The sequence below is a fragment of the Ischnura elegans genome, chromosome 4 (assembly GCF_921293095.1).
Source record: "Ischnura elegans chromosome 4, ioIscEleg1.1, whole genome shotgun sequence".
Taxonomy (NCBI): Eukaryota; Metazoa; Arthropoda; class Insecta; order Odonata; family Coenagrionidae; genus Ischnura; species Ischnura elegans.
Genome location: NC_060249.1, coordinates 71,825,932 through 71,850,133, shown reverse-complemented (window position 1 = coordinate 71,850,133; position 24,202 = coordinate 71,825,932). Strand labels below are relative to the sequence as shown.

Sequence of the window (24,202 nt, the reverse complement as noted above, 5' to 3'; positions counted from 1 at the left end):
ATACTGCGACGACATTGTGACAGCATATTCCCATTGCGACGTTAATCTCAGATGAAGTTTTTTTCGCATTTTTATATCAATTTATTAGTAATAATGATTTATTTTTATTTTTTATTTATTTTTTTAGTCCAAAAACAGCACGAGGCCAAGTTATTGTAATATTTAGATTATGGGATCGTGCGTTAAAATAACGTGTTTGTCTCTAGGCAAAGTCGACAGAGGAACGGTTTTGGCATGTGGAGATGGTTTATATATTTTTTATTTATTCCCATACCACCGGAAATAGCACATTCTGGCCTTTAACATAGGGTATTTTCAATATGTTAACAATTACACGAGAACGAACAACCATGCCTTGAATGTGGTAAATCTACCCAGGCGGTACTGGGACCCGCGATCTCTTGTATGGCAGACAAATCACCTGTGTATGTCATTTCCGACTTACGACCAAACCAGAATTGGGAAACGTATCCTGTTCCTAAGTCGAGAAATGTCTGTGAATGTACTAAGGCTTAAATCTGTTTTTTCTCTCCCTCTCCACTATATACACCCCGAGATGAGCAGTGCGTACCTTTTCAAATTATCTTTTCGTCAGTAAGCGAAATTGCGTCAGTTAGGCTATATTTTGGCTTTCAGATGGTAAAAGACATGTGCATGTCGTTTTCGACTTACTACCATACCGACCTATGACCAAATATTTGGAACGTATCCTGTTCGCAAGTCGAGGAATACTCGTGGAGGAATATATTAATAAATCTGTTTATTTCTTTCTTCCACAGCATCCACCCCGAGTGCCGTTGAGATGAGCGGCGCGTACGCCTCGTCGGAGGCGTCTGGGCGCGGTGAGGGATGAGCGCCGTGGTGCCCTCCTCCCATCCGAGAACGCAGTCCGCGGGCATCGCCACCATCTCCGTGGGCGACGCCAGGCAGAGGGCCATGCAGGCCGTACACTACTACACGAGCAGCGTGCTCCAGCCGGGGGCGGGAGGCAGTGCAGCCTCCGCCGCTGGAGCTGCCCCCGGCTCCTCCCCGGGCCCCCAGCAGTCGACCCAGGGGGCGGGACCCCCATCCGTCACGGCCAGCCGGACCCGGAGGATGGCCCGGGCCAACGGGGGCTTCGGGCCCTCGGCGGTGAGGGCCTCGTACAACGAGAGGTTGGCATCGAGGCTGCCGCCCTCTTACTCTTCGGCCCTCACCCGACTGCATCTCCCGGACCTCCACCGGAGCAACTCCAGTCTGGAGCTGGAGCAGGATGGTGCGAACGGGTTGACCAGGGCCGAGCCGGCGGCGACGCCGACGACGCCTGGGACGATGGCAATTGCGAGCCGGCGTCGCGAGTACGGCAGCCACGGTTCCATAGACGCCGTCGGCGCTAGTCCGTCAGCGGGGTCCTCGGCTGGCGACAGCTTCTTCGCGATGCTCAGGTAGGAATGAGTGAATATCGTAACTATGGCAATGAAAATTTAATAAACTTCAAAAACACAAACGGATGAAGTTCGCCAGTGTGTTGGATGTGTTGGCCAGTTTGGTTTAACTGGCTAACACATCTGACCGGGAATCGGGAGATCCGGGTTCGAATCCCAGCTAAGTCAAACATTTTTTCATGGAGAACTTCATCTGTTGGTGTATTTAATTTTCCACCCGTGCGCGTGACTGCGTACAAAGTCACTTGTTCCTGCAGTACTTTCAATAAACTTTATTATGTTCCATGCTTTTTGTGTTTACTGAAAATGTATCAACACGTCCGTGTTTTTCCTTAGGAAAATTATTCTCCCTTTGCGGAGGACATTACAAAGTTTCTTAATTTTTATTCAAAATCATCGCGATATTGTAAAAATTCAACTCGCTGGTTGTTGGAGGTATATAATATTATGTTATTTTCCTAGTAAAAGCAGAAGTCCTTGATTTTTTGGTTTATTTCTAAATTGAGGTTATACCACAAGATTTTTTAAAATTTCGAAGTCACTGTTAATTACGAAAATTATTGCAACAATTATCGAAACTTTTTTTTCACCTCTGTCTTCGATGCTTGCAGGGATTACCGGCCCGTGGCCCCGGACCAGCGAAGCCCCGGACCGGCGAGGATAGCGGAGGTTCTGAGGGGCAAGCTGGACCCGGTGCCCGCCTCCGAGAACGCCGCCAACGCGCTGACCAACGGCGCCCTGGTTGACTCCGGGCTCGGAGGGACGACCTGCGGCGGGTCTGGAGACATCCCTTCAAGTCCCAAGCTCAGGATAAAACTGCAGAAGTTCTGGGAGAAGGGAGGGAGCGGTGGTGGTAATAGTAGTAGTGGAAGTGGAGGGAACGGTGGGAACTCTGGAAGTGGGTCTGCCGCTAAGAACGCCGGGAAACACGCACAGCAGCAACAGTCCCAACCGGAGTCCTCGTCCTCCTCCTCATCCTCGTCCATCTTCAAGAAGTTACGCGGTGCGGCCTCCGGTTCCAGCAGGCAGGCTGAGGATTCTAGTGGTGGCAACGCCGGTAGTGGTGGTGGCAGTGCTGGGAACAATGGTGGTAGCAGCAGTGCGAACAATAGTGGTGGTGGTGGTAGCGGGGCCGGAAGTGGCGGGGGCGGCGACCCGTCATCCGGCCCCGGGGACAACGGGGTGGGCGTGCCGACGGAGGCGGCGTGCCGCGCCACTCCCGAGGAGAGGGTGCGGCGCAGGGTGTTCGGACACTACGACTGCCAGAGCGTGGCGGCCAATATAGCGTACGTGGCGACGCGCAGGGGTCTGCTGGCCAAGAGGCGGAACACGGCGACGGGCGCCTCGGCGGCCTCCATGGTGCTGGCGAGGAGCAACACCCCCGACGACGGGACCTCCTCGAACTCGGGGCCGAACAGTGCTCCCGCGGACTGTAGTATAGAGGACGATTTTGGGGACGGGAGAAGGAACGACCTCGTGGAAAGGTGAGTCCCACTGCCTGACCTACATTTTTCCGTGATTTAAATAGATGGCTGTGATAATTGTTTAATAATTGGGTAGGGTATTTCTCCACGCGGGCCCACTTTCACCCATTGCAGCGCCTCATCCAGTATAGGGACGAGGGGGGCTCAGTGGTAAGCCTGAGGTTACTTCCAGCAGTAATGGGGATCAGTAGCAGATCTAGGATAGGGACAAGGGGGGGGGGGGGGAATGTGGGGTGAACTCCCAGAAGTATTGCGGGTCTGAACAAAAATTACCATTCAATCTAGTGTAAATTGGATTTCCAAGGGGTGCTACAGCCCCCTTACCCCCCGGCCACCGGTGGGGATCAGAAAAAAACATTTTATTTAGTGTAAATTGAATACCCAAGGGGAGACCCACTGACCCGTTGGGTTCATGTCTCTATTTATTTCTGTGAAGGCCGATTTTCTTTGGCTTTGCATAATCTTAGCCGACTTATCGTGTTATTGTTTATATGATCTTCTTGCTAACACCGGGTCATTTGTCCCTTTCACCTGCCGGAATATTGTGGCAGGATCATCGATAAAGTCGAATCTCATTATTCTCCGTTGTTTCATTTAATATTATACGTATTCCCTCCTACTTCTCTTAGGTGTCGACAAAAATAAATGTTAATGCATTTGTCATGCAGACAAACATTTATTAAAAGAGTTCGTTGAGTTTTGAGAATTGAGTTCGTTCTGTTTTAAGGAAGAGGTTTTTTTATTTTGCTTACATTGCCTCAATAAAAGCGACGGCATCTGATTCATATTCCTCAATCTCAAGAAGGAAACGGAATTGGATAAGGAAGCCCTTGGGCCGGAAGCTATCTATAACTGACTACTATGCCTCCCTCTTATCCATAAATAAAAGTAGTATTTCCTAATTTCCGTGGGTAATTTCCTCATTTCCATTAGATTAGGCTTTTCCCCTGAAATGTGTTGAAAAGTACTACTGAGTCTTTTTATAATTTTATTCCTCTATATTCCATCAGTGAGCATAATTTTTAATGGAAGATAGTAAAAAGTCTTTCTGATCTCTTTATGTTTAATGCAATTGCAAGTTATATGCGGTTGAGATTATTGTCCCGAGAAATATTTTGGAAAAGTTTCCATATGGAAAAATAGCTTCGTTAGTGAATGAATCCTAATGTGCTTCATGTCCGTTTCCTTGGTAATAGTGCAGGCTTGAGAATGTTTATCCCTCCGTAAAAACCAGCTTTGTATTCTGATTTTATGACGTAGTCTTGTGAAAAATATGTAACTAAAAATTAGGTTTCTTCCGGTGATCATTTCGTAGCCCTTAAGTATTTCATTCATGCTCCTAAAGATATTTGGGAGTTTAAACTCGTCATGTGATTAGGTGGGAAAATGCCGATGCCGATGCGAAAATGCGATTATATGTTATAATCATTACGTTCTAAATCGTTAAATGGTTGTAACCAAATCCCGTCATCAAAATAACCCTCGGGGGCAATTCGGTTCTTCATGACAGCATCCCTATCTCAATCAATGCTTTTTGAAACGGGGTCGGCGAGGCCTGCATTGCTGATTATTTGTTTTTTCGACAGAAGGGATGGGCATTTTTTTCAAAGTATAATTAGGAATTGCGTGTCTTATTCATTCGAATTTGGTAGCATTGATAATTCGTTATTAAAGATTTTCCAATGATTATGAGATTAAATGGTGACATAGATTTTGACCATAGAGGTTGCATAACTTTGCCTCCTGGAATAGATAAATTATCTTAGTTATCTATTCATCTACTAAATGATAAATTATCTCAATTGATACTTTAGTAATTATTATATTATTTTTGTATCATCACTTTAAAATTGCTCTTTGACGAAGGGTGCAAATATTAATTGGTTGTAATTATTTCCTCCTGGCTGTATTGGTTAATCTAATCATTTATAATTCTTTTCAAAATGATGGTATTGTGATGTATAAATTTGTACATGGTTCTCATTTTGTTGAATTTACTTGAACTCTCAGTTTTGCGGCTATAAAAATTTTATGAAATAAGAATACACAATGTAAATTTTATAATATTATTTAAAATATCATGGATATTAGTGTTGAAGGGTGGAATTTAATTTTTCCCCATATGTAGAGCTTGCTCTTTTACATTTGGCGACCTCCTTGTATCGCCGTCTGACTTACACAGTTTTTCAAGGACTTTTCGATAAAATTCACATGAAAAACGCTTTTCTTGTGTTTTACGTTGCCTATTTAAATGTTTCCGTTTTGGTACAACACGCATTCCCTGGGCTTGCAAATAAATTGCTCCCTAAGCTCTTCTCTCAAGGCCCGTGGGCCCGTCCTTTTTGGCAAACCCATTTTCCCAGGAATAGGTGGGTGTCGAGTCAAACCGCGTATCTTTATCTCAAATATCCGATAAGGTACCGATTTTGCAAACGCCCGTAGCGATCCGTGGGCAGAACACCTATCAACCTGTTTTAATATCCACTACCACCTCCAAGAGAATGTGTAAGCATTTATTTTTATCTGCGGAGTTCATCGCGTATTCGCCTACCATTGATGTTAATCGCGGAGGAATCGACAGTTTGACGCGTCGACCTAGCCGTGATCTGCATGGTATTATATAGACCGCTCCGTCGATCTCGACCACATGTCACCGGTCCGTTTTCTCGTATTTTCTCCCGTCTCGCTTTATGCGAGCAAGCAAATCAGTGAGGCGCGTCTCGATAACCGGAAACCAGCTGTTCGAAATGAAAGTCGACCGGTGGTGTCTGTAATCAGAGGAGCGCTACAGATACGTACGGCGGCTATGGTATTAGTTACATTGGGGCGGGGGCACGGACCTCGCAGCGTATTCGATCTGACGGGCATGCGTGTGATTCCAGATGAAAAACAGAAGCCCCGTGGCAGCCGTATGGACGAGGAAGTTGACTTGTTTACTCTCGTTGCGTTAGGAACACAACGCGCTCATTACTAATCGTGCGTTTTTTTTGTCTTTTTGAGTCTTCGTACGAGCTTGTTTACGTGTTTGTTCTTTTAACCTCGACTTCATTACTTCTCTTTTGATGAGCTGCTGCATATTTTTGTGAATCAGCGATAATGATGCAGAAAAGAGAACAGGGGCCTATTTTTTTTAGGCCCACAATTTGTTTACTTTCCGAACAGGAAATCTGATGTTATTCGTTGTAAATCCTTTTAGCTAGGCTTTAGTAAGTTACGTCTTACCCGTCAATGTAGCCTTATATGCGTTATTCGGCCTACTCTGATTTAATTTTTATCCTAGCTCAAATTAAATTGATGCCATCCACATCCATGTTTTTCCGTCTAATTCGTTGTTTTTTTGGGAAAGAAAAATTACCTCCAATGTGCATTGCACATTGTGCACCATAAATAGATACCTGCGCATTTTGGTGCCAGAATATCATGTAGGAATGTGCTTTAGCACAAATAGATGATTCCTGTCGAAACTATCTTTGTTTTTCAACCTGTTAATTTTCGGTGAAGCATAACGTGATCATTAGCGAATAATATTTTGCTCTCGTTCCCTTATTATAGAAATGCCTTGGTTCCTCTACTAGGTGCATTAAAGAACCGCGGTTTTTATCATTAATCTGGCACTGACCTTAATGGGGAGGTAGCAAAATTTTAGGTTTCGTTCATTTGCTCCTTCTCAGTATGTTATTTATTGCAGCAGAATTCTCGGAAATCAAGAACATTTAATTAATTAGAGGAGAAGCATGTCCGAGAAATATTTTTCACTGCTGCGTTTTCCACGAAAATTTCCCATTTATGCTTTAAGCCGTTTTCAGAGAAAAGAGGTGTGTGCCGGCTGGAGTTAGGAAAATGAGGGTTGGAGAGGATTTCAGGTACATTTAACGCCTTGCGATTGGTGCCTAATCGAAAGAGATGTATGGATGAAATTATTTATATTGTGTTTTGCCGTTCAGTTATTGAACTTTTATCTAATTTAGATGTATTTGATATAACAATAATATTCGGTAACCCATTTCATTTTGGGATGGGGTGAAGGAAACTAGATTTTCTCTCGAAAATTAATGTTGCCAAGCACTCGTCTATTTGCAGTTGGCGTCGTTGGCCGTGTGGCTTAGTTCTAGAGTAATGAGTTGGCAGGTTGCACATTAGCGTGATATCATCGTCTATGTGCAGACCTTTAGAAACATCAACGGGGTAGTAATCCGTAGAGAACACCACCGAGGTTTTTAGCGATTAATTTGCGGTGATAATAAACGTTATATTACACATTTTGAAACCAAAAGAATCAAAATACTTCGGAAAAATAATTCATGCTGAATTTAACTACACTCGAACCTTCATAAGTGGAAGTTCAAGGGACCGGATTTTTTTTTCTCGCTGATAGAGGTTTCTGATTTACCCTGTTTCTCACTTACAAAGGTACGGGAATGAACTCTCTCACTTATAGAGGTACAAATACAAGAACGTGTTCCCTTCAAGTCAACGTTAACTAATATGTATACAAATCTTAAGTTTCAGTGCGACATATGTTTCGTTTCTCGTCATGCCATATTGAGTTGGACAGCGTGAACACATTTCCCCATCTGAAGTCGTCTAACAAATCTCTCACTGACTTATACAGTAAGGTGATGCGAGAAAACTTAAGTTACAACTTTCTTGTAACTACAGCGCGGAAAAGTTGAGATACGTTCGTGCAAGAAAAAATATTAAAATCGGACGTTATCTTCCGATCCCGCAAAGCACCTAAAAAAATGGCACAAATTAAAATAATTGTTTTTTTTTTCGTGGTAAAAAAAGAAAATTGATTGTAATTTTTAACGCTATAGAAAAAAATCATAACAAATTTTATAGATTATTATTAATATATACATATACATGGTTTAAAACAGTTGTTCCTGATCGCGAAATATCATTTAAAATCGGCTATATAGCAAAATTTATACATTTTTAATGATCTTGCGCGATCGGAAGTAACTGTTTAAAATCATGTATATGTATGGATTGATAACAATCTTCATTCTAAAAATCTATACTTATACATGATTTCAATCTCTCTCATACGGTGAGGACTTCGTGATAAACTGCATTGTTACATTTATACGTTCATAAGGTAAGGGATGTGCAGGTTTAGAAAGTAAAGAAATCAGCGGATAAATGAATTTCAACTGAGAACAGTATGCAATGAGTAGTAATCGCTTTCTTTAATTTCCGTGAATCTACAATATAAATGATGGTCGAAGAAAACATACGTGATTGCCACATTTCATATTTGATTTCACCTCTCATCTTGTGGTTTGGAATGTGATGCACTTCGAAAGATTTTCCTCTCTGAAAGCAAGCTTGCCTTGTCAGGTATTTCGCTTTCATTTTCGTTTACGCTCCGCAGTGTTTTTTTCCTTCCGTGTTTTCTCCACTTAGATACTGGTGATATACATCTTGTTGATTAATGGAGCTTACTTTAAATTAATCTGGAACATGCTTGGATGAATGTGTGTATAAAAAGCGAGATAATGAGGAGCATTGGCTAATAGGTCAATCGTATGTTTTCAACTTTCATCCGTCCAAGTTATTATTAAAGGGCCATTTTCACATCAATATATTCAAGTTTATTTTTTCTTCCTTTTCCGTGGAATTTTCTATTGTAAAATTCTTAATCCATTATTCCTTGGCACTTTTCGGGTAATGATAGTGACGTACATATTGCGGTAAACAGTGGAAAAAATATGTTCCAGTCATACTCCAATTGTAAAAAAATTATTCTGTAAGTGTCTCACAGATCAATGAAAACGTGATAACTTTTTCATGTAAATGACGTAAAACAATTTTTAAAATTCCCTCTTGGTAACCCTTACTTAGAGATTGTTTTATAATCATTGCTTATTTTCATTCACCAAAATCCAATTTTATCCGCTTTCCGTGATGCCAATGACATTGCAATCCATACTACCGCTGATCTTATCTTTTCATGCTTTAAGTTTTTTGTCCAAACTGCGTAATCGGTGATTTGTGGTCAGGAGGAAATGACCGTGGCTTTCGTGACCGCAAACTTCCCTTAACGAAATAGATTTGCTCGCACCGTTAGGAGAATATCAAACTGGTAATTTCACGCTTGTCATGATATCCAAAGTGGAAAATACGTTACGCACGTATTTATTTACCTATTCATAAGAGTACGTTTGCTAGGTATTGTTGGCCTTGTGGCTTAGGAAATCATATATGTTTCTCAAGTCCTCCGTGTTACCGGCGTTGGCTCACGGTTACATTATAATGTCGAGTTCAGTTCCTTTATAGCCCCTTCGGTCGTGAATCTAGTAGCCCTGTTTCTTTCTGAATGAGGAGATATGCTTAAATGTAAAATGATTATCTGCACTGAAAGAAAAAAATTGGTTGTGGTATCCAAGAGTTGGATCCCACACCCAATTTAGATGGATGCTGGGGCGCCATCCATTTAGTTGGATGAGGCAGCCATTTTAAATGGCAGGGTAAGAAATGGCTGTGACAACCAACTCGTTGGATACCACAGCCAGCGTCGTTGGGTCTTACGCCCATCTATATTGGATGCCGCAGCTTTGCGAAATAGTTGCAGTAGCGTTTAATGAATGGGTAATATTTTAGCGAATATTATTATTATTATTACTAGTGACACCAGTGGCGTAGCGAGAGGGGAGGTCCGGGGGGTCCGGACCCCCCCCCCCCGAAATATGAAAACACAATTGCTTTCCTTCACAAATGAAAAAAAAATATTGAAAAATCATGAATTTACAAAAAAATTCTCTGAAAAATGAAGTTTTTTAGATTTTGAAAAGTGTTGAAATAAATTTAAAACCTTCTACAAACCATGGTTTTAGATTTGAGTAAAGAGCTGTTTCATGCCAATCATTCGATTTTCTTTTTAAGATGATGGTAAATCCAATTAAACCGTAAAGAAACGCAACTCATTTACAGAAAGAATATCTCCCTTAAGTTCACTTGAGCGATTAGGTTTTAGTTGTAATCAGCTCCCTGATATTTGGTTGAATTCTCGTAGTATTAGGTTTAGATGTATTTTTTTTGGAGTGAAATATTCAAAAAGCATTCACGAATTATTATTTTTTTGGGTTTTGATATTTGACGATGGTTATTGGTAGGTGGATGAAATACAGAGATGGCTGAAATGAGTAGTTATCGTCGTATGCTGAAGAAAACAAGATTTTATATTTCGATGAAATGTTAAAGGGCCACTAACGCTGAAATATGTGACGTTTAAGGAATGAAAATGCTTAGCCTATCGGTGCAGTGGAGATATGAATGAATGGTAAATTATAGAAACAAGAAATAGTGAAATTATGAGATGGACTCGAGTGAAAAGTGGCGCTTGGTTTAATACTGCGTTTATGTATATTTATTACTACATTGACAGATACTTAAAACGTTAGCTTTGAATAAGGCTTTCTTTTATTTGTGATTCTTATGAAATAACTCGATTGGTCCACAAATACGATTTCTTATCCGTTTGTTTATCTGATTCACTCCTTGGCGCCTCTCCGTTGACTATGTAATTTAATTCACCGCCTCGTTTGGTATGCATGTGAAATAGGGCGAAAACACCGGAAAATATGGAGTGGAATCCCTCTCTACTCTTCGTGGAAGCGTTTACCGTCACGGAAGTTGCTTGCTTTCATTCATTACAAAATTAATGCATGAGCTCATTTTTTCCGTATTACCTGACGAAGCATTTTAGCATTCGGAGTAAATGTGTTCATCATGTACATATCGTGGAAGGGAAGTTCGTTCTGTGCTCCCTTCCCTTAAAATTTAACAAACAAACACTCTCTTTTTCATGAAAAATATTTCCAGCGCTGATTAAAATGTTGCGTAACTATGCCTGCGGCCTATTTTTCCGGAAAGATATTTTCGCATTTTTTTGCCTTGGCAAGTAAAATTTTTCTTGATGTTACGCAGTACTATACGGAAGTTGCATGCAAAATTTGTTGAGATTGCAACTTAATGCCTCAGCTGTTTCTATAAATAACATGTCCATCGTTGTTGTTTTAATTCTGTGTTACTTGACTAAATAAAATGAAAAGCTCAATATTGAACCGGTAGGATTCTGAAGTCCTTATGATCTTGAAGTCCTTAAAATCCACAAAATTATGTTATATTGTGGTACAAATTTCACCTCTTATCGGTGAATATTGGTATGATTCGCAAATATTATGTGATGGCTCACAAAATATCCAAGCCTATACAAATTGCCGTTTTCATGGAATTTTCATATTTATAGTGTGTTAGTTTTTAGCGTGAAATTATATTCCATCTGGGAGTACATAAATAAATATGTTTGGTCGTCAACCACAGATGACAAAACATCAGTGATAAAGAAATAAGCATAGAATACAGCGAAAAGTACTAATAACAACTTAGTGAGCTGAAATTTATATGTAATTATTGAATCCGGTGGATCTGTGAATTTCATTGATTTTTGCGAGAAAATTACTTTCTCAATCCATCATTTTCACTCTTCAATTAAAAAAATGTTATTAGAAAAGAAGTTTACGACGCCCATCATATTCATCATCATCAACATCACTGGTCAACAATCCTAAGATTGGTTTGACGCAGCTCTCTAATCAATTCTCCTATCAGTCAATCTTTTCTCACCTACATATTTCTTCTCTTTCACATCCTTCTTTACCTGTTCAATATATTTTGTTCGAGCCCATCATATTTCCCGAAGGAAATGGGAATGCTGAAGCGCTCTTGGTGATAGGGAGGAAACGGCGACAAACTTCAAACAAATTCCTCACCATTTTGAGATGAAACAAACCATTGTGAAATTTCGCAGAAAGTAACTTGAAAAATCATTGCTACCTTTCGTAAAAGGAAAAAATAACATTAATTTTCCTGACACTCTCCCCCCCTCTCTCTCTTTTTTTGATTAAGTGGGGGATGAAGATTATTTTACTCAAATAGTGTAATATGCCATAATACAAGCTGTTTGTTTTTGTATTATCATATTGCATCTCTCTTAAGACGAGGGAAAGAATTCGAGTCTCTCCTGTTGTCATGGGCGATTTTATGTCACCCTCTAGTGGTGGTGTGATATCTGATATTTGGTACGAGGTTGCGTTTGTTTTAATTCGTTCCCCTATCTTCGTCTAGTATTCGTTTTAGTGAACGCTAAAGTAAGTAAAGTTTCATTACTTACTCGATGTGCGTAATGCCGCAATATCATACGATTCGGTCCACAGCTATGAAAAAATTGTGAGGGATTATGGTTATTACTTTGAGGATGATGCATTTTAATTATTCAGGTGAAATAATACCAGGAGATGTGTTTCCTAAAGATCGAAATTGCGCTTCAGTGGTACAAACGAAGAAAACTTTTACCACGAATGCGTAAGGCCCTTCATGGTTCGGGAGAAAAACGAATTCCCATATCTATACGTTCGGCAGAATATTTCTCTTAATTTATCGCTTCTGTCGGACCTGAAAATATAGTGGGGCTCTAACATGATGTTCTCCGTGTCGCTCCTAAAGATATCTATTCTCAATCGTTCAAGCTATCTAAGCCTATCGCGCCCCCTCCAAGTCTAGTGCGCTAAACATCTGAGTATCGCTGTCTCTACGCCCGTAGCAGTTTTTCACTAATCGCGCCGCTTTCCTTTGCATTTTATTATTTCACAGATTAAGTATTTCTGCACCGGATCCCATGTGCTCGCTGGATATTCAAGGTGTGATCGGACGAGTGCGACATAGCACCTTTATTTTAATTTCTCATCCGAAAATATTCCCACAATGCGCTCGACGAATCCTAACTTCTTCAGGGCTCTTCCACAAATATTCCTCGAATAATATCGTGATGTGATAACAACCAATCTTTAGCATTTTTACAAAAATTATTTATACTCTTATCGCCGTCGCTCGATTCAGGCGTGTCGACCTTTAGTGATGCGATTGAGTGAGTGCTCCCTGCTAAATCGTCGCCAAGGCCCGTTGCATGCCGAAGGTAAACAAACCGTCTCGGTGGTGGGGTGAGTTGGCGTGGCTGCTGCTGCTCAAATGGAGGCCAAGATGTGGGCGGATTACGGCGGGAATCGTGCGAGTCGTTACTCGATCTCACGCCTACGTCTCCTCGATAAGGAGTAAGCTCGTAAAAATAATCGTATGCAAATCCCGGCTGGGCGTCAAAGTGATCGAGCAATGAATCAGGATTGGAAAATTATTATTATTTTTTCGCTCAGAAGCTCTAGCGTAAAAAAAGAAAGTGTTTCTGCATTTGGAAGATTTTCTGAGCGCTTGCTTTTCCTGTTTCGTTCGTCAGATGTTTTCGAGTACTATAAAGTATTGTTATTCGTGACGTCGCATAGATAAGTGAAGACGCCGCTGCATATTTTGCCTCTTTTTAAGCTTTTTTGCGCACAATTTTAATAACTTTTAACTTAATTAAAAAAAAACGTAAACTGCGACATGGGTTTACCTAATTGAGCATATGAAACCGCTTCCTAGAAATGAATCTAGGATTATTATAAAAGTATTCTAATCATTAAGGTAGGTTTGTATAAAGTATTTAAGAAGTATTCTGGCAGTCTCCCCACTTCATTGATTTCCGTCTTCAATTCATAATAAGGCCTTCTCCCTTTCATTCTATCTAAAAAAATCCTATTCTTTTCCTTCCACTCCCTCGTTTACCCAACATCCTACCCTATAAAGGCCGTTTTACACGGGGCACGGAATTGCGTAGGTTAGAGCTGCATTAATTTCTAAAATGGCGTGGAATTGCGCGAATGCATGAACGAAATTAAAACAGGGGCTATTTTGCCGTCTCGCATCCACGCATTCTAGCATGTGTTCTAGCAATTCACAGCTTTACACGACGCAATTTTGATTGCGCCTTCACATGTACGTCAGATTGCGCAATTCCGTGTACCGTATAAAACGGCCTTAACACTGTTTTCAACATCTCCCCGATAATTACTCGCTCCTTCCATACTTTCTGTCTCCTCCATTTCTCTTTTAGAAGCTATCTCCCCTCATCCACCATGTCCAGCACTTCATCGATACGTCTCCGTCCACGTCACCTTCTCCATTCCTGTCCTCACCAGCATTTTCAACGCCTACAGTCTTCTTTCGTCCTCCTTCCAAAGTGTCCATGTTTCCGCACCGTAAAGCGCTACACTCAAGAGCATTGTCTTCACAAACCTTTTTGTTAAACTCTTACATTTAGATCCTCTCATAAGTTCCTCCCTGTTCATGAACACCTCCATTGCTAAGGATAAAGGAGGGAATACTTTTACCATCGTAAGGTACTCTTCAAGCTATGGTAAATTTATACAGGTCTTTTCCCGAAGTTGGGATAGAGCGATTATCGGATTCTGCGCGTGCGATCAAGATTGAAGTGAAAAGCATTCAGGTCACCTGGTCCCTCACCAGTGTCCATACGAACTCGTAATTCCTAAGAAGATCGCTGATGGGATGACACTGTCGATGGCATTTGTTAATTGAAATTATGAATTTTTTATATGTTGTTTATGTGGATCGAATAATTGATATACTTTAAAATTAACTAACTTATTATATTTCCATAGCAATGTCTAAAGTATCGAGAAAGGTTTAGGTATTGTCTTTAGTTAATTTCAGTCGGAGGTTGTCGCAGCGAATTATATCTTCGCTGAAAATCGCGATTTAAATAAAGTTGTCATCTGCTTAAGGCTACTTCACAGCCTCATTACTGCTCTGTTTATATTTACTGTAAGGTCTTTTCACAGAGCAAGTGAACGTGTAATTTTAAGGTGTAGAATTTATCCATGCAGAATTTGATCCTGTATAAGGCCAGAGCAGTCCTTACCATAACAATACGCCGGGAGAGTATAGTATTTCACTGGTGACTAGCAATTAAGAAAGATATTCAAACGTAGTAATCATGATAGAAAATATGCAAATGCTTCTCTATATTAGATAAAAACTTAAATAAATTTATTATTAGTGCTATGTCTGAATCTATTGGCCCAAATTTTTATAGCATGTCTGGATCGTCAGAAATCATAACTTGAAAGGTCCACAATAAAGACCTATGAGTTGAATTTGGTGCTTTAAAACTATTGAAACTAAATTACTAATTATTATTGAAATACTGTAACTATTGGATAGACCAATTTGGCTAACAGTTTCCATTTCAAATGGGAAGATATTTTTAAATGTCCACAAAAAGGGACAGGGTCATTACTATTCATTTGTTGGAAATATTTTTTACCTAAGAATACAATATTATTTCACTTTTTTCCGGAGGAGGAGCTAAAATCTTTGCAGTTAAATATGGTTATAAGTTTTCTTCATAAAAGCTTGAGTAAATGAATACCTCGTTATGCAAATTAAAAATTACATGCGCAAGTCAGCGTTATTAGAGCAAGCCGATGTACCGAAATCAGAGACCATAAAGTAATTTGCTTGAAATATCGGAAAATATTTCGTCTACTCATCTACTTACGCGTTCCCAACACCCTCTTCATCCCATGATTCCCAATAATCTTTCCGAGCTGAAATCTTGTCATAATTTTGGGCTTGGTAGTTAAGCATTTAGCTTGTGCTTCGTGCTGCAGGATTACCCTTCCCGTGTGTGAGTGGAAGTGTGAAACAACGGTTGGTAAATAGGTTACGCGGACGGCTTTTTTGCAAATCATCGTCCTTAGTATAATGAATTAAGGCAATTTGCATGGGATGAGTGGTAATCTACGCGCTCATCTTTCTTCGGTAATCTATGTAATGAGAGTGGCGAAATATGGGTTGAATCTCCATAATGTCGCGGCCTACTAGGTCTGTTTTTCCCTGCTTGGTAACCGTGTAGAATCTAGCTCGCTGTCGGCATTAATGTTAATGTTTTCACGGTTAATTTATGCCGCAATGATGGTGTGAGGAAGAAGACAAAAACTTGTTATCCAAGGGAATCTTGAGCGATGCCATTGTTGTATGGTTTATTTTGCTTGACTATGTTAATTGCGTGACTTGATTTTAACCATCAATTTGACAGTGGCTCTTAGCTCGTTATTAGGAACTACACACCCTCTGTCGAACCTTTACCCTCTGTAATCCACTATTTTATCTCGCATAGGCACCCCATAAAAAGAGAGGTTTAGATTATGATAAGTTTAGAACTTTCCCTGTTGCGCTATATTACATAGCTCATCTGATATTTAAGTAGCTCATAAAACAGCAATGGAGGAAATTCTGTGAGCCGTAATTCCTAATGGAAAACTTAGGCTTCTCTGTACTAAATTCATCTTCAATTGCAAGTTTCAGAGAGTCGATAAGCTTCAGAAAACATGAAGTAACCGTGGATTTGTTCGGTGTATAGAATTTATGGAACGGTTTGGGAATTTTGCCATAAAAAGTGGAAAATGTTATTGGTCATAATCAGTGGTGTCATGGTGCTGAAAGGCGCCGTAACGCTGTTCTGTCACTGGTTAAGAAAAGACATAATAGTTAAATAACATTTTTATCAATTTTGTTGCCACAAAATTTCTAATATGTATATACATTCGTAACCAACAAAAAAGTTGTAATAAAATGTAAAAAATAACTTGTGATAAAAAAACCAACGACAATGTTTGTACGTGTGACAACTTGTGAGTAATATTTCATTTCCAAAAAAGGTAAAGGAAAGTGCGTTACGGCACTACTAATTTTTCCATGACGTCACTGGTCATAATACTCGACATAATACGTTGATAAATACCTGTAAAATTAGGAAATGTGGAATTATAGTCTCGAATAAAGCCCGTCTCCCTTCGAGTGTCTTTTCGCTCATTTCCGAATGCCACTAGACTCCTGAAAACAAACGCAATAACCCAACTCTCTCGTCTCGGGACCCATGACCGTCTGAGCTCGTGTTCATACCCAACCGGACTAAGGAGATGTTCCGTGTCTGTTCGCCTTCCTAGCCGAGCGTTCGGCTCTCTGCCTTAACGTCCTCAAACAGCCCTATCGGAAAGAGAAGGGAGTGTAGGGACGATAGCATGTGAAGGCACGCGTAGGGATTTTTGATATAATCTATGATAATGGTCCTGATATTCATTGCGCATGTATCCATTGATTTTTTAAAGTTCACTCTGCATTATTTATGGTTTAGTATTATTCTTCATGGTAAAAATTATCACTGAGCTGCTAGTGGCCGACCCATCAATCTTGCTTGAGTAAATAATTATTTAAAAAAATAAAATCTGACAATTCAATCATGATGGAGTGGAAATTTTCCATATTGAAATAAATACTTGCACAATTTTTTTCCATGCATCGGTAATAAACTTTATAATCGTGGAAAATTGCTAGTATTTGTATTAATATAAAATTATTACAACAGGTTTCCCTGCTTTTATTTATTCCGGTTGGGTACGAGTACGAACTCAGGCAGTATGGTAACCGAACGGGGAGAGTTTGCGTTTTGCATTCGTTCGCAGGCCTCTATGTGTCACTGGTATCTTCTGGCGTCCTTGCTCTTGGCTGCCAGATGGGCTCTCTCCTTGTGCAGAATGTTCTCACGTGTGTTCTCCTTTACCTTCTCGCCCGCAGCTGTCCATTCTTCCGAAACGAGATCGGCGGCGAGGTGGAGCGGGTGGTCAGCCTGACGAGGACGACGGGCGGGCAGCGGTACCGTCCGGGGGCTCTGGCGCCCGCCCCGGGCGGCGGAGACGATGGGGGCCGGTCCGGGGGAGCCAGGGGCGGCCGGTCCGGCGCCCCACTCCACCGCCCGGCGCTGGCCGCCGGCGTCTCGGTGCTGGAGGCGTCGCCCGGGGAGACGCTGTGGCGGCAGGGGGCGTGCCCGTACCAGAGGCACTCGAGGAGGGCCCTTGAGTGCGTGGACAACGGGGCCCTCTACTACCGGAAGTACTTCTACGGACAAGGTGAGTAGCAAGAAGGGGCGGATTCAGCGTCAAATTTGGGGGGGAGGGTTATGACCTGGGTACGGGGAGTAATGAATAACCCCCCGGGAGATAGGGGCGTTTTTACAGTAGGGAGTGTCATGGTACATAAACGGAATGGTTGCTCTACGGTAAACACTACTCAGCAGAGTAGTACTAACTTATGAGAAATACGCAGCAGCGAATTATAATGCATTAAAAAGTAAAACGAAAAAATCAAAATAAAATAACCTGATAGGAAAAGTTTACTGATTACAGTTAAAAGTTACTTCTCTGGATAAGGAACTGATTTAATTTCAAGTTTAAAAATTAGTGGCTTAACACTGAAAGTTTTTTTTTTCAGTTTTTTTTGTAGGATGGTTTGTTTTGAGATTGATTAACTTTTCACCCATTTTTTCCGTAGTTCTTTTGTAAGATGATTTAAAAGTATTACTTGCAAGCAAGGAATTCGTTTCAGTTTTTTTGTTTCTCAGGCAAGCTGTGCAACAATTTCGGCCTGGTTGACACCCTGCGAACATTAGCGAATATAGTTAACTGAAGTTATTATTGCTGAAGCTATGATATCTAATAATGAATAATTTTAACGATTGGAAGCTAAGTGTTACACGTTTTATAAGTGACGATAAAGTAAAATGGCGGTGAATTCTTCTCGGGTTTCCATCCGGGTGAGCTCCATCTCCATCGCTGCCGACGTTTCGATAGAAAAGGATTCTATCGAAACGTCGGCAGCGATGGAGATGGAGCTCACCCGGATGGAAACCCGAGAAGAATTCACCGCCATCATACGCCGGGAAAAAGTGAAATCTTAGATAAAGTAAAATATTTAACTGCATAAAATTTAGTTACTTCTGTATTTTGTTCTTAGGTTAATAGGTGTTAAGAAAGTTGATCATTCCCGCATGGTACTGATTCAGTAACTAGGTACTTTTTATATTCTCATATTTTATATAGTTTATTCTTTATGCGTGAATAATTTCTGAAGCTACCAGCAAATTTTACGATTGTAGTGAGAAAATCTTAAAATTTAGGTTTTGCGGTCAATTACGTGCGTACGGTTTTTTTTTGTCACATCCTACTCGCGGGTTCTCTCCAGACATTATCCGCTATCTCTTTCATCTTCCTCGCGAGCACCTTTTTTGCGTAAACAACGTCAGCATCACCTTCTTTAAGCTCTCGGCGTTGAAACGAAGCAGGCTGTCTTTCTGCTACATCGCTCCCATCCTTTCTCTCTGCGGAGTAGCGCCAAGGATCATCGCTCCGTGATTACGTCCATCCCTTTCGCGTAAACATTTCTCTCTCCATCCGCTCGGCAAAATCAGTCACCCTGCGCCCTCAAAGGAAAATGTCGATGCATGATGAGAATAATAAACTTACCAGCTGTGCATGACGTGAAACCTCGCCGTACGGCAAGAAATTTTTATAAGGCTCCCTAAATATGTATATTTATCCAGTACTTGCTCCATCCAGTAGTGGATACATAAAAAACTCAAGGGAGGGGGCGCAAAAGATGTCTTGAGCTACCCTTACTTTTTATCATGTTAAAAAATCAAGTCACATGCAAATTTTAAGGAAGTTTTATTTAAACAGATTTTAAACATATACCAGACAATGCCATCTTACGATAAAAAGTTACAATTGTGGTTCTGCCTACCAGCTGTACGTGACGTGAAACCTCGCCTAACGGCAAGACATTTTTACAAGGTTTTCTAAATGTATGTATATGTTTATCCAGTACTTGCCCCTTCCAATAGTAGATACAGAAAAAACTCAAGGGAAAGGCGGGGCGCAAAAGATATCTTGAGATACTTTTACTTTTTATGTTAATAAAAAAAGCAAGTCACTTGCAAAGTTTAAGAAAGTTTTATGTAAACTGATGATACCAAACAATGCCATATTACGATGTAAAAAAAAGTTAAAATTGTGGTTCAGCAATTTTCGGCAATGCGGGCGGCCCCGCAAAGTGGGGGCGCCCCCAGCGTCCCCCATATGTATCCGTCCCTAGCTCCTTCCATTTTCTCACTTCCCTCTTTCTCTACCACATCTACGCATTGAAAGCTACGAGATGCTTGGTATGAAGTATATTTTTAAGAGGAAACTTTGCTCCAATTAAAAAAAGAAATATGTTTTATGTCGTTTCCTCCAAATAATGTTTTGTGGAGTGGTTTATGTGGAGTTTTTGAGGGATAAAAACCAGGCGTTACGATCATGAGTGCCATCAGAAAGGATTTGTCATGCTTAAAAAGGTGCTGATGATTTAGTTTTTACTCTTCGGGTCTATAAAAAGAAGAAGGTTGATTGGCCACTGATTGCTCTGAGCTTCTCTTTCTTCTAAGAAATGGTAATTTCTTTAATTTTATTAAAAATGCCTTTACTGTCTGACAAACTCCCATTAAGAGGGTAAACTTGCGTTGAAACAAATTTGAGTAATATTAAATGATCGTAGCATCCGAAATTTAACCACATTGGAATTAGTACCTACATCGTATTACTTTGCTCTATACGAGAGTCGGATGAGTATTTCATTGCGTCTGAGATTGGATGTACACTTTTCTCAGGTTATCAGCGGAAGCGCCTTCTTTTTAGTGAAGACGCCATTTTGGCTAAAATATTATGGGTTGGTAAAAAATAGCCTTATTTTGGTAGAATCATCGTCAAGAAAAAAACTAAATTGTCGGGAACAAGACAGAGCCAACCAGACAAATACCTACCTACCCTTATGTCCAAACGAAAGACTTTTTCGAGGGCTAATTATTTAACACTAAGATACCGATCATCGAATCTTTCCCATGTTGACATCCTTTATAGTAAAAGATAAATTAGTGTAATTATTCCCAAAATACGAGGTTTATCACCTTGAAGGCCTATAAATCGCAATTAAAAGTCTAACTATGCATTTATGGTATATTGTAATCGATACCGAGCTCTGTAGCCTAAAGCGTCTATACATGTGCCTTAAGTTGTCTGCATATTGTGATTAATACGTATCACGTAGCACTAATCAACAAACACTAACTATTTACGAACTCACAAAGCAATTTGAAATCTTCATGAAGTGCAACAAGTGTGAAGAAGATATTGTTGACGAGGAGTTCGTCAATTGTTACGGCTGCTCGTCAAGAATTCACTTCAACTGTGCCGGCATCAGAGAGTCGACATATAGGTCTATGTCCTCGAAGAAAAAAGAGGCTTGGAGATGTGTTACCTGTCGTTGTGCTGAGAATTCAAAGCAAAATGAGCAAAGCAGAAATCCACCAGCTGCATCCGTAGAGGCTCAGCCAGCTGAGGAACAACGAGAGAGCTGTTCCACTGATGCTGTTCTCACGAGGGAGGATGTACTACAAATTAAGAAGAGTCTTACCTTCCTCAGCCACGGCTATGATGAGTTTGTGAGTACCATAAATGCTTTTAAGAACACTGTGGGTGAGCTGAATAACACTATCAGTGACCTAAAAGATCAACTTAAACAGAAAGACACTCTTATTTGTGATCTCCAAAAGAAGGTTAACCGGTTGGAGCAAAAACAGCTAGAAAACCGCTTAGAAATTGTGGGTATTCCCTTGGGTGATAGTGATAGCAGTGAGCTCCTGACTGCTAAAGTTATCGATGTTGCCAAGGATGTTGGCGTTGTAATTGATAGCAGAACTATATCTGAGGTTTTCGTCCTTCCTAAGGCTAAAACAAAGCTACAAAAAATCGTTGTTGAGTTTAACAGCAAAGTTGTGAGGAAATCTCTTTTAATCAACAGAACCTCCTTGAACAGCCCTGAGAACAGGAAAAAGTACCCTAATGCAAAAATATACATCAATGAAAGTCTAACTCCTTATCTCAAAAACTTGATGTGGCAAGTTAGGACTAGGGCTAAAGAACTTGATTTCAAATTTGTCTGGTATAGAAATGGTGGAATACTTGTCAAAAAAAACGAAACCAGCCGAATAATTAAAGTGGAAAATGAAAATGACCTATGTAAATTGATATAATATATATTTCAATTGATTATATTCCTGTTTCTTATTACTGATTTTGTTATTGTCATTAAGTATTTAACACTATAAGACACATTAAGTGTTCTATCTGTTTGCTGTTGAAATTGAAAGATCTTTTGGCATCATGGATCCATTGTCATCAATAGCTAGTGATGTTGAATGCAAATCCTATGAGAGCACTGGTGGTTTCTTGAATAATGTAAATTTGTTTAAAGGTTGTATTTTTTGTTCGTTGAATGTGAGGTCATTGAAGAAAGGTTGGGATGAAGTAAAAGTATTGCTCAATATGCTGAATAATAGGGGTCAGGTATTGGCATGTTTGTTGACTGAGGTCAATATAAAATCATCAGAAATGGGTCCTTACAACCTACTAGGTTTCAACTCTTTCCATAAACTGAGGGAAGAACGAAAGGGTGGAGGTATGATTGTCTTTCTGAGGGAGGTCTTGCCTGCAACGGTAGTTGATTTCGAGTTGGACGAATGCGAGTCATTGATCTTGAAAATGGTTTATGATTCTAACACAGTGTTATTAGTATGTGTTTACAGACCACCACATTGTAAGAAGAAGGATTTCCTCATTAGTCTGGAATCCTTCCTCGAAAGTAGATCAGAAAACCAGATTATATTGATTGGTGACTTTAATTTGAATCTAAAATCGAAAAAAGATACTAATGTGGACGCATACAAAAATTTACTTGCATCCAATGGGCTCACTGCTTGTATCACAAAAAGCACTAGAATAGAAATAAAAAAACGTAAAGTGACAGCTTCATGCTTGGATCACATTAACGTTAAAGGTTTCCACTCAAAACTTGATGGTTTCATTATCAAAACAAAAATATCTGATCACTTTCCTGTTGGTGTTTTCATACACACAGATAAGAGCTTACCTGAAGATAAGGTTATGGGACAATCTACTCATCTTTGCGACCGGAGGGTAACACAATTAATAAACAGAATAAACTGGTCGACACTACTTACACTCAATGATTCTGACAGCATTTATCAGCAACTGTGCGAAAAGTTAAATCATGTTTATTCATTATCTAAAATAAGGCAACGGGAAAATATCGGTAATAATACATTTAAACTTCCGTGGATGAATAATGCTATTTATTCAGAAATACAGATAAGAGACACACTATTCAAAAAATACAAATCCAATACAACAAACAAAGTGCACAGAAATAATTACAGAACCCAAAGAAATAAGGTAACTTCCTTGATAAGGCGATCTAAAATCTCTTATGTTCGCTCTAATCTCGAAAGGAACAAAGACGACATTAGGAAGACTTGGCTACTGATCAATAGCCTTAGGGGTGTCACCAGTAAGAAAAGCATTGATATGCAAATAAAATCAAATTTTAAGAATATTAATTTAAACTATGTCTGCGAATCCTTTGCATCTCAACTCACTAATGACATACAAAAAATACTGCCCCAATGCTCACAACACATTCTCAACCCTGGTGCTAAAAAAATAATTCCATCTACCTTTTTATTGTTGCCAGCAACTCCAGCTGATATCCAAAGTATATTACAGCAATCAAAAAATAAATGCCCAGGGCACGATAATATAAGAATGATCGATCTCAGTTGTAAACATGACATCATTGCTGCAACAACCCACTGGATAAACAAAAGCATAACTGAAGGTAAATTACATAACGATTTAAAGTTAGCGGTAATCAGACCGATATATAAACAAGGAAAGAAAAACGACACAAACAATTATCGTCCCATTTCTATTCTACCCTCCTTGGATAAAGTCATAGAAAGATATTTTGCGGTACAATTAATTAACTTCATAGAAAAATTCAACATTATCACTACACATCAATATGGGTACCAAAGAAATAAAAGTGCACGATCGCTTCTGGAGTACTTCAGTGAAGATGTACGGAAAAGCCTAAATAAGAACTGGTCCGTTCTCGCTGTATATATCGACTTCACTAAAGCTTTCGATACTATCGATATCAACATCCTTTTAAAAAAACTGGAACGATGTGGAATACGAGGAATACCGCTTACATGGTTAGAAAGCTATCTCACCAATAGGAAATTACTTGTAAAATTATTTGAACATAAGAGCACGATTAAATCTGTCACCTCTGGTGTGCCACAAGGCTCTATATTAGGGCCAATACTCTTCTGTATATATGTAAACGACATACCAGAATATATTAATCATTCTAAAATATATATGTATGCTGATGATATAGCGCTAGTTTCAATCAGCAAATCTTTTGAAATGGCTAAGGAAAAAATGCAACAGGATTTCTATGCGATACAGTGCTGGTGCCATGACAATAAATTAGTAATAAATGATAAGAAAACGGTAACCATGCAATTCCGAAATGCCAAGGCAACGAGAAAACTAATAAAATTAAGATTTCATACGCATTTATGCCTTCATACTGGTAACC

The 24,202-nt window shown here is 39.9% G+C and overlaps 1 protein-coding gene across 1 annotated transcript in view; it reads left to right on the top strand.

The window, feature by feature from the left end:
- LOC124157662 (signal-induced proliferation-associated 1-like protein 3) overlaps positions 1 to 24,202 on the top strand; it is a 255,007-nt gene that overhangs the window by 173,296 nt on the left and 57,509 nt on the right. The window contains exons 2-4 of the mRNA XM_046532592.1: positions 780 to 1,424; positions 2,036 to 2,908; positions 17,444 to 17,775. Of these exons, the coding sequence (XP_046388548.1) occupies positions 850 to 1,424; positions 2,036 to 2,908; positions 17,444 to 17,775 (1,780 nt within the window). The 5' untranslated portion in view covers positions 780 to 849. The remainder of the gene's footprint in view (positions 1 to 779; positions 1,425 to 2,035; positions 2,909 to 17,443; positions 17,776 to 24,202) is intronic.